This window comes from Phoca vitulina, unplaced genomic scaffold (genome assembly GCF_004348235.1).
Source record: "Phoca vitulina isolate PV1807 unplaced genomic scaffold, GSC_HSeal_1.0 scaffold2, whole genome shotgun sequence".
NCBI lineage: Eukaryota > Metazoa > Chordata > Mammalia > Carnivora > Phocidae > Phoca > Phoca vitulina.
In genome coordinates this window covers 40,439,284-40,451,329 of record NW_022589705.1, presented here as the reverse complement: position 1 = coordinate 40,451,329, position 12,046 = coordinate 40,439,284, and the positions used below count along the sequence as shown (strand labels likewise).

The following is a 12,046-nucleotide window of genomic DNA, read 5'->3' as shown; positions in this document are numbered from 1 at the left end:
TAATACATTGACTAAGATGGAAATTTTTAAAAAGTATTTTTAAAATAAAGTCAAACAAAAGAAATATGCAATCTCTCTGGCAAAACTAACATTTGTTAGGCTCTATTTGTTGTTGAAGAAAAGGGGTCTATGTCTGAAAGGCATAATTTATTTCCATAATATTTACATAAATTAAATAGTATAATTAAGAGTTTAATTTTTTGCATGGATAACAAAGTAATACCTGTTTATGAACACAGTACTAATAAACACTTGATTAAATGTAAGTAAAATCAAATGCCTGCCCTCAACAAGCTTCATAATCTAGGAGTAGAAGTAACAAATAATAAAAGTAGATGAGTATTGATACTAAGCAGAACAGAGTAAGGGGCATAAGAAAAGTAAGAAGATCCTTTTGAAGAGAGGAAGAGAAGGGACCCTATTATGATGTACAGAAATCACTACAGAACATAAAGCCTCTGACAGAGGCTGGGAAAGGCGGGTTTGATAGCATCCTTCTATCTCAGGTGCTCACAAGCAATTCACAGAGAAAGAGCATCTCTGCATTGAGGAAACACCTGACTGACTGTGATTAATATCTGCAAAGATTTGAGAGAAACAGGCTCGTAGATAACTTCCATATAATTTGGGTTTGAGGATTATGAATGCAGGCTCTAAGTGTTGGTCTACTGAGTGTGTATACTTGGCCTGTCACTAACTAGTTCTGTGACCTTGGCCAGCTTATTTAACCTTACTTGCCTCAGTTTCCTCATCTTTAATATGGAGACATTATTTTATCTTTTTCTTGAGTTTATTGTGTGTATTAATGAGAGAATGTATGTAAAACACTGAGCAAAACTCCCAGCACGTGCTGAAGGTCCACTAAATAGAAGGTAGAAGCATTGTTGTTAACAGTGAATATAAGCATTTTATTATATTAAAAGCCAACAAAAGCAATTGAATAAGAATAAGTATACAGATGGTTTAAAAGTGAGTGAATATCCTGCCAAAAGTAATAATAGAAAAAAGCACAGATCAGAGGTGGGGAAGTGGTGAACCAACCAGCTGAGGGTCCAGGGAGTAGCTGGGTTTGGCTTGGATGGGAGCAGAAAGCTGGAAAGGACTCAGTATCTGAAAGTCCTTGGATGCCAGCGTCTAAGCACGTCTTTGTATTCTGACGTTTTGACATCTGGGGCCTTACTGACCCTGGGGAGACTACCCCTCCCAAGACTAACCAATTCCTAGAGATGGTAAATGACTTGCCCGGGAGAGTGCTTTTCATGGACAAACTAACCAATGGAGAGCTCACATCCACCCTCCTGCTACCTCTGCTATCTGGCTCTTAAACTCTGGGCCAGTGTTCCCCTGCCCTAAGCACCCCTGGAACAAGCAGCAGACAACTCAAGGGACAGCCTCCACACCCCAAAACCTGCCAAAATTATTCATACTATTCAATCCTAAACCTTCTTACCCTGTCTTTCCTGTTGCTTCTCTCAGAAACCACAACAAAAGCTCTTGCCCATGTTTCCCTCCCACTTCCCCAGTCTCCTGGCCAATCCTGGTGCTGCCTTGTGTGGCCCCATGTGACACATGTGATGGATAATTTAATCTGTCAACTTAGCTGGGCCACAATGCCCAGATGTGGTCAAACATTATTCTGGATAGAACCCTAATATACATGGCATGTCCCTCCTTTTGGGAATTGTAAGTGACAAACTGTCTTCAATGGTAATCATCTCTTGATCTATAGGTCTCGACACACCTGAATAATAATAACCTACATTTTAAAAGAACCAGGCAGAAGAATATACCTGCTTTCATTAGGAAAGAAGCTGGTGAAGGTCTTAAGCAGGGGAGGAGCATGTTGGGAGCTATTTTCTCAAGCTTCATTTAATTTCATTACATAGAATCTGTCAATACTGAGATGGACTTTGCTTGCTCTTGTTTCCCCTTCCTGCCTTTGACCCTCTGCACCCTGATTCTATCTGCTAACTTCCTACTCGTCTTTCAAAGCCCTTTTCAAATGCCACCTTCTCTCCGAAGCACTCTTCAATCTCCTCAAAGCTAGCATTTCCTTCCTCTGAGTTCTCATCGTGCTTTATTTATACCACTATGATTGTACTCACCACAATGTGTCATGGTTAATTGCAGATATTTCTGACTCCCCGGCTAAACTGCAATCCTCCTGAGAATAAGGATTTGGCTTTACTCATCTTGGTAACCTCAGCACCTAGCCCAGTGCTTGTCATAATCAATAAAAGCTAAATCAAGCTATCTGTTGATTTAAAGGCAGAACGTAAGTCCATAGATGACTGCAACAGCCCTGTGAAGAGTTAAGTAGCAAGCCTCTGACCCGGGGCTATAGCACTGAGAACGGAAAAGGGTTATCAGACACATGAGCCCTTGTCCAGGTGCTAGAGCTCTGCAGTCTGAGATAGCAACCACTTACCCCATTTGGCTGTGGGGCATTTGAAAGGGGCTCATCGGAATGAGAAGTGCCATAAATATAAAATGTTTACTGAATTTCAAAGACGTAATATGAAAAAAATTGTATGATACTCATTAAAACTCATACTGATTACATGTTGAAATGACATTATGTTGAATATACTTGATTAAACAAAGTATGTTAATAAAATTACTTTCACATGTTTCTTTTTACATTTTTTAGTGTAGTTCTTAGAAAATTAAAGTTGCATATGTGGCTTGCATTACATTTCTATTGGACATCTCTGGAAGACTTAGCAATTAACTGATGTGTGATGCAGACAGAAGGAAGCCTAGGTTTTGAGCCTAGATTTTGAGATTTTATTGGGGAAAAGGTCGTGCTTTATGAGATACAAGGCAACTGAATGGAGAAGCTGGCTTAACCATGTCAAATTTGAGGGGCAGTAGAACCTACCAATCAGGCACCAGTAATTGCACAGGGCTCATGGGAGGTCTAAGAGGGGGGGAGGGGGCCTTGACCAGATAGAGAGAAAGCCCAGACTAGTTCATGCCTGGAGAAGCTCCATTACACAAAACACGTAAAAAATAAAAACCAACTTTGTTTTGTTTTTTTAAATTAATAACCATAATGATTAAGTAGGCTCTTATTTGAAAGCCTGTATTTTCACATTTATAAACACTATTACGGGGCCATTTCCATTTTAATAGGCTGCTGTATAGAGTAGGTGACCAGCAATACAGTATGAGGACATGAAAATCTGGAGATGCGGAGGTAACCCTCAGAGCAAAATCTAACTAGTCTCGTGGATTCTGTAAAAGCAGTATAAAAGCTCTGCTGGTCTTACAGCGAAAGGAAACAAAGCAACAGGGCATAGTAGCAACTTGCTGGGCTGTAAGATCCACCACACCTTGTCATTTGGCTCCATGGATCATCTCCTAGAGACACAGAACACAGAAGGCAGGGACTGTGTTCTGCACATTCCTAGAGGAACAGGTGGTGGGTCACCAGCAAGCCATATCTCTTTGCCTTTTCCCTCCTCTTTTTATTTTCCTTCTAAGAGTATTTGGAGGATGTTTTGAGGATGGCAGTCATAAAATGAATGAATTTAATGTGTAAGTTACATGCTACATAAATACATTTAAAGGCTAAAGCTTAAACTCAAAGATATTAAAAGGCTGAATGTAAAAGGAATATATATTCTTCGCTAATATAAAGAAAATTAGCACTGTGAGACAAAGGAGATTTTAAGGCCAAAAGTAATGTGATTAAGAGGATCATTTTTTAAATCATAAAGAATCACCTCACCAGTAAGATAGAGTAATCCTAAAGCTGAGAGCATACAACCAGGTAGTCTCAACATTTACAAAGTAGAATTTGACATAATTACAAGGAGAAATGGACAGATCTATGATTACAGAGAATGAATTATCTCTAGAACTCAGGAACTGAGAAAGCAGATAAACAAGAATGCTAAGCATATGAAAACAGGAATGACATAATTAACACTTCTTATCTATTGGGCATTTGTAGAACTCTACTCCCAACAGTAAGAGACTCATTTTCTTTACAAAAACTGAACATATATTAGCCCACAAAGAAGTCTCCACAAATACCAAAGAGTCAAAATCCTACAGAGCAAGATGCTTTTGAAAAGTAACATTTAGTGAACACAAAGGAAGTTCTTAGAATTTAAAAAAGGCACCAGAAGAAAAAACTCAGAATGTGTGGAAGATAAAACTGAAGAAATCTCCAGCAAGTAGAACAAAAAGACAAAGAAATAGAAAATAGGAGAGAAAAAGATAAGGATATTAGAGCATTAGTGTAGTAGTTCTATCATTCCCCAAATAGAGAGAATAGAAGTTTGGAAATGGAAACAAAACAAAAGACCAACTCAGGCTAAAACCTCGTGACTCAGAAAGACAGACATGCTAAGGTCTCTCGAAGCCAGGATGCCGGCTGACACCAACCCGTGTTGCTCACCTCGGTGCAGAATGTTCAGGGGAAGCTGGCTCCCGTGCCTATCTGTGTTTCACTTGTCATGACCACAGACTGGAGAAGTCACTTCTCTCCTCTGTGCCCAGCTACAGAAGCCCATTCCCCTGACCATATTCCTGCTGGGCATCTGATGGCCACACACTGGTCCACACTAGGACCTGAATAGATGCCCTGACCCTGGTAAGCCCCATTTTCCTAGGAAACACTCATGACTTTCCCTCTCCGACTTCTCCAGAAAAGGCTCTTAAAACTGTCAAGGAACCAGACTCAGACTCGGAGCTTCCATTTCAGCTTATTATTCCTGTAAATATTGTTCTTTCATTACAATGCTAGATTTGAGCTTATGTCTGAAGTTTTGTGTATATAAATGAAAGAGCTTCAAAGAAAAACAGGACTCAGTTAACATAGAAGTCAGTAGGATGGTTGCTCTGGGAAGAAGTAAGAGATGTGATGGGGCAGGAAATGGGGGCTCAGGCTATGCAGCCGGTCTCTACTTCGTTAGGAAATAATGATGTGTACATGGCTGTTTGCTTGATTACTGTTACTTAACTTGCACATATAGATTTTTTTTTAAGATTTTATTTATTTATTTGAGAGAGAAAGAGCACGAGCAGGGGGAGCAGCAGAGGGAGAAGGAGAAGCAGGCTCCCTGTGAGCAGGGAGCCCGATGCAGGGCTCGATCCCAGGACCCTGAGATCATGACCTGAACCAAAGGCAGACGCTTACCCGACTGAGCCACCCAGGGGCCCCGCACATATAGATTTAATATGTTCTTATGGTTTAGGAGATATTTAAATCTTTTTTTTAAAAAAAGTATGACTAGGTACAGTTTATCCCAGTAATACACTTTAACATCCGAAAATCTAATGCTGCCAGCATGTGAATATGATGAGGAACTCACTGTTTCCACTACGCAGAGGCCACATCCTTCAAGAGCACGTGTTTGCTGGCTTAGTGGAGGGAGACCAACACCAGCATGCATAGTTCAGAAGTAAGTTAGTAGATGGGGTAGATTTTATTATTGCTCCAAATATTCACCGCCCCACTCTGTGAGACGATGATACTTCCTACTGCATTGCCGTCACGCTTTGGCAATGGAATTCAAGTATACGTGACATGTTTCACACTGAGTGGAATCTTAGAAACATTCCGTGGTTCTGTTGTCCATGAGGGCAGCATGCCCCAGACAGGGTCTGTCCCTCCAGTCTGGGTCCCTGAATTGCAGCAGACCAACACAAGATGATAATGGGACCAAGCAATAAGCCTTGCTCTTCCCTTGTGTGGCCATCGCTGAAGCGCCAGTGGCCAAAATGAAGCTCAATCCCTTTGTGACTTCTGACCAGAGCAAGAACCATAAACGGCATTTCAGTGCACCTTCCCACATCGTAGGAAGATCACGTCTTCCCCTCTTTCCAGAGTGCTGAGATAGAAGTACAGCATTGGATTCATGCCTGTCTGAAAAGGGGATGAAGTACAGGTTGTGTGAGGACCAAACTGGCACAGTTGTCCAGGTTGACAGGGAGAACAGGCCATCTACGCTGAAGGAGTGCCATGAGAGAAGGCGGCCGGCACGACCGTCCACGTGGGCATTCAGCCTCACCAGGTGGTCATCACTGGACTGAAACTGGACAAAGACCACAAAAAGATCCTTGAACGGAAAGCCAAATCTTGCGGAGCAGGAAAGGAAAGAGGACAAATAGAAGAACGAGACGATTGAGGAGATGCAGGAGTAAAGTAATCTTATATACAATTTTAAATGAAAACTGTTAAAAAGAAAGAAACCTTTGTCATTGTAAGCTGAGTTGCCCGGGTGGTTTGTTAGATGAAGCTACAGTCCACTACACCTCAGAGAACTTCGCAGTAAGAGAAGAGTAGACGACTCCAAGGCTACAGCCTGTGAAGAGAGGATCCCTTCACTCTGTGCAAAGCCTGGGGATGCTGACAGACAGCGATGAATTTTACAGGGAGGAGGAAAATCCAAATCAGAGAGAATGATGGGCAGTGGAAAAAGATATAATCGAGGACACAGGGTGGAAGTGGGCCTCGGACACCAGGGATACAATGTTTTGTCCAAAACTGTAACAACGGAAGAAAACTGGGGAACATGGAATTGAAAGGAGACAATTTGAGCAAGCGCATGCAAGACAGGTCCAGTGTTTTGAGGCCCTTGATGAGGATAGCTGCTGGGTCGGAGTGAGGTGGGTTTACAAGAGCCAGCATGCAGTCCGCCTGCCGGCCAGCACTGATTCTCAACCAGTGAAACGCAGACCTCCAATCCACTAATAACCACAGAAGTTATACCTAATTACTATTAGTTGTATATTTACACAGTAAAAGCTAAGAGATCTGCCTTCATACCAGCCTGTATCTATATAAAGTCTAACTGGCCGTAGGACTATTTGCTTCGGCATTTTGAGAAAATGAGTACAACCAGCTACAATATTTTCAAAGAACATTGAAAGAAAATATTTTCTAAATATTATACAGTAATTTTCCAAAAACCATTAAAAGGAAGCTTTGATAAGATATTTTATATGGCATATTATGCTTGGGGGTATACTTACGTTCCTGAATTTTCACAAATTAAATGTTAAAATACTTCTGACAACATGTGATTTAATGGGCAAACTGAAGGAAATAAATAATTTAGAAATGGGCACAGTACAAACTAAATTTGACCACAAGATTTAGTGGACTTTTTTAATTAATTGTGCTAAATTAGTTACTGAATGGAGCTACTCAAGTATTTGATTTCAGATTCATCCAAGCTTACAATTACATTTATGAAATTATTATATTTATTTTTACAAGGCATTTTGCATTTGATTTCACTAGATTCATTTGTATCTCACATCTAGAAATTTAATAGCGCAATGTAATCTATGCTAAATTAATAAAAGAAAACTTGATTCCATATTCACCCTGGTAAAGAGAGGATCTAAGCCATCTGGAGCAGTGGTTGGACGAAATCTTCTCCTTCTCCATGACTCCAGTCTATTTTCCCTTATGATTCTTCCACTGGGGGGAGGAGGTGCAGGAGGAATAGGCATCATGTAATTGTTAATGTTTGGAAGTTGATAGCGATTCACTCCCTGTGAATTGTCCATGGAGTTCTTGAACCTCATCACTGCCTTCTTGCCCTGTAATCACATTTCACGACATAACAGCCAGTAAAACAGAAGTAGTCACCAATGTAACCCAAAATTAAAGACAAGACCGCATGATTTACATTGCACATAAATACAACTGACATTAATAGGCGAACTCAAACACTTCATTTTTTTAATTGAAAAATGGCATTTTGTAGTATCCACAGCAAGTTAAATTTTCGTGACTTTCTAACCTTATTGAAGTATACTTTTATGACAAATACACACTGATGGCATTTTTATAGTACTTTGGGATTTTTCCTCAATAACCCATTAAATCTATGGGGACCCAGTACAATTAAACAATTTAAAATCAAGGAGTTGGAAGTATTGTACTTTGAGGCAGAGTTGGATAGCCCACTTAACAATGGAGTATTAGTACTTTTTCCACATTGATTTCATCCATGCAGGGGTTATAATATTCCTTGATAATATAATATCACGGAACCAAATGCAGATTCTGACCCAAAGACTCTATTCAGCTTATTTTTTCCTACAAATTCAACTTGTAGGAATAAATCCTACCAAGATAACTGCACAATATGTTGATGTAAATGTGTAAAAGGATACACACACACACACACACACACACACACCAAATTCAGTTGAACCATCAAGTCCATCAATAGGAGAATATTTAACTAAATTTTTTTTGTCTTTGTAATAGATTCTCATCAGGCTTCAAAGAGAATAGTATGAATCTATTCATCCTGACATAAAAAGGTTCATGAGATGTGATCACAATTTCTTTTAAATAAATTTGTATGTGGATTTTGATAAAATCAGGGATGACTAGAAGACTTTAAACTAAGGGTTGCCTTTGGGGATTTGGATTATTGGGAGATATCATTTTCCATCTTACATATCTTTGTATTATTTGAAAAACTGTATCTCTGTATTAATCAAAAATAGAAAAGCACCAAAGGTGTAATCAATAATCATATCACATTTTTCAAATATATTTGAGTCTTTGAATTTTCATAAATTGGTCATTTTGTGCATTTAGGTAGTTTTCCAAACTTTAAGGCATCTTTAATCACTTTATCCATTTACCCACTTTTACCAATTTATTTGGTATGGTTTTTTCAGCCAGTTTATTCTTTGAGATGCTTAAATATAGTGAAAAGTTATTGTTAAGAAAGGAGAGTCTTTCTCCAAACATTTCTCACTGCTAAGTAAGTAAAAGCAGGATAAATAAAGGCACGTATAGGCCATATTTTGATTGCAAACATTTATGTGAACAGAAAGGGATTTAAATAGATATGCACCAATGAATTTAGAATTGTTAAAATAGGTGATATTGCAGGTGCTATTTATGTTCTCATTTTTCTTTTCTCACATTTTCCAATTTTTCTGTGATGGTGTGCACTGATATTGTAATAACAAATATAAACTAAGTGAAAATAATAAGAACAATAAAATCAATGAATCCAGAACTTTGGGACTTGGAGATTTTTTAAATTATTATTTCTAAGTAGTTATCGGTCAATTGTATGCCTTACTTGGAAATGGTTTAATAAATTTTTAAAAAATTAACATGCCATTCCTTACCTTGCTTTTTTTAGTCCACAGTGTCTTAGACATCTTTCCATGCTGGTAAAAATAAGTTTACCTTTTTTTTTTTTTAAACATACTTTCATAAACTATGTTTTTAAACAACATCCTATTAAATTGTTAGGTGTCTTAAATTGTTCACTATTACGAATATTATAATATTGAGTACTCTTGAATCTCTTTCTTTTCACATATGTGTATATTCCTAAAATAAATTCCTATATATAAAAATGCTTGAGCATGTTCATTTAAAATATTGAGAGATATTCCCACATTGCCTTCACAAACAGATATGGTAATTTCTATACTTATCAATAGTGTATGAGAAACTCTCATTGTAAGGATAATCATTTTTAATTAAGTCACAATTTTTACTCAGTCGCATCTTAACCACCCTGTTTTTGACCAAATTGCTTTTGCCTAAACTGAAGACTTTCACTCCTGATACTTAGAAACTTGCTTATGTCTGTTGTCCCTTCCAACAATTCCCACATGCATAACTTTTACTTTTTAAGAAAGCAGTAGGAATTTAGTGGGTACTCACTACATACTCAGCAATCATGAAGGCTACTATTCTTTAGAAATTTTTTGTCTGATTTTATATTAAATCATCTTCGTCATCAATGCCATGGAAAAATTACATGCCTTCTGGCAGTACAGTTTGCCTATGTACATTACAGTATAAGCTCCAATAAATTAGAGACTTTTGTCTGCCTTGATAATTGATGTATCACTAATGCCTAAAGCAGAACCTAGTCCATAGTAAGTGCCCAATAAATATTTACTGAATGAAAAGTGTAAGTTTAGCTAGTTTAAATCAACATGGAATTGATCTAAGTCTTGTCAGCCTAAGTAAGCTACTATTAAGTGCTTATCCCTCAATCACTCATACCCCAAAACTTGAGAATAGGAAAATAAAAGGCCCTATGCAGATTTAACTAATAAATCCACCCAATGGCTCAGAGCAGAATGGGAAAATCAGCTAAAGGGGGAAAAAAAAAATCCCTCCCTAGCCAGCAGAACTTGAATATTACTTGATTAGTAGTATTTACATATCTAATAGGAAAAAGTATCTATCAAAGTATAGGAGCTTGGATAAAATAATAAAATCACCTTGGCAAATGTGGAACGTACCCATCCAAGCACTATCTAGGGGAGAGAAAATCCCACCCATTGGACTTTAAATATTTCCAATCCTAATGGCAAAGTTACCCCTGGAAGATACAGGGATTTAGCCAAAGACCTTTGAGTTTTCTGGTACCTTTGGCAAGCCCATTTCTAAGATGAGATAGGTACATCAAGCCATTTTAACCTGATTCCATTCCCCTATATACCCCCATTCTGATTCTATGCTCACTAGGCAACCTTCTCATTGTGATCTGGCTTCTCATGGAGGTCTGTCTATAGGGGGATAATGGACTGCTTCTACAGCTTTGATTATTTGATATCTGGTGAATTAATGGCCCCTGATTATGATTTGGCTGCTGATTTTGGTTTACTATAAGGAGACAAATGAGCTTGTTCTGTGTTATTCTCGTTAACTTGAGACAATCTCTCAGGACCTGTCTGTTCCTGGACACTAGCTAAAACAGGAAATCTCTAGGCTTTCAATGTGGACACCAGATCCTAAAGTGTCAGCCTAATTGACTTATGACCCCACAAGCTTCTGCCTAGACTTAAGTACTATTCCCTAGACAAAGCTCTACCACTCTTGGTTTAATTTTTCCTGTTTCTAGGAAAGTACTATTAAATTAACTAAAATAAGGTTTGTGGAAAGTGCTTCATAAGCTGAAAAGCATATTAAATGGATACAATATTAGTTATTATTTTTAGAGTTATATTATACTTTTATTATGAAACACAATCATTTGTTTATCTGGATTAATTTCTTAGTATCAAGGTTATCTGTCAGTTCTAGATAGAAATATCTTAATTTCAAAAAAAAGAAAAAATATCTTAATTTCATGTCTTATTTTTCTAATAAGAAATGGAACGAAATTCATCCATTTGAACACAGTGACAATTGTTCTCATGACACAGGTTCTTTCTTAAGCTGGCAAATGTTTCTTCTTCATATTAGAAATACAAACGATACCCTCCCTAATTACTGAATGTCTTAATTATTCATCCCTGTTTGAGTAACTTGTAATTTTATGTTTACCATGTTTCCCTCCAGTACTCTGTTAAAATAAAATTACCAGAGACATAACCTTGAAAAGGAAGCAAAGTCAAGCTCCTATGTGGATTAATTCACCATTTTTTTAAAGAGGGACATTCTTTTTCTTCTATATCCAACCTTCTCCAGAGTCAAACTTGAAGCAATTTCATACACTGATGGTAAAGTAAGTCAGCATGCAAATGCAAGTCTATTCTTGGAAAGTTTCACTTTCTAGGTTTCATGCATTTAAAATTTAGAATCAGTCAACACTGGGTCTATTCTGGTAGAAGTCATATCTGGCTACAAGAAGTTTCTCTTTCTTTTTCATACAATTGTTCAGATTAATGAAAGATAACCTTATATTATTACAAATCTATCCCTTACTCATTTTGCTTAATAGAACAGAAATTATAGGCCTTCCAGTTAAAGATATAATTAAACAGAAGTACATAGTAAATGCTTAATAAGTGCACAATATAAATTTCACTGAGTAGATTAATTGAATTTTCCATCTTAAAACCTGTGATAATCTAATACTCTAATGAAGAATAAAAAGAGATTTCTTGAAGAAGTAACATTTACCCCAATGGGAAATGGAGCTTCATTTTCCAGCAATGAGGTTTTCGATCTGGACCCCGAAGTTATCTTTGGAACAGTTCCTACTGCAGGATTACTGGGAAGAGGCTTTAATCGAATTGGAGGCTGCATATTTCCTGGGGCAGTGTATGGCCGAGGGGCTGTCTAGACAATTAAGGAAAAAAA

The 12,046-nt window shown here is 37.7% G+C and overlaps 1 protein-coding gene and 1 pseudogene across 2 annotated transcripts in view; one reads left to right on the top strand and one right to left on the bottom strand.

The window, feature by feature from the left end:
• The window catches only part of ERICH3 (glutamate rich 3), a 99,848-nt gene that overhangs the window by 50,938 nt on the left and 36,864 nt on the right, over positions 1–12,046 (bottom strand). For both annotated transcript variants that reach the window (XM_032426008.1, XM_032426017.1), the window contains exons 6-7: positions 11,867–12,025; positions 7,345–7,563 (exon numbers count right to left, since the gene is read on the bottom strand). In XM_032426008.1, coding sequence (XP_032281899.1) covers positions 7,345–7,563; positions 11,867–12,025 — 378 coding nt within the window. The remainder of the gene's footprint in view (positions 1–7,344; positions 7,564–11,866; positions 12,026–12,046) is intronic.
• On the top strand, positions 5,270–6,232 carry LOC116645647 (annotated as a pseudogene).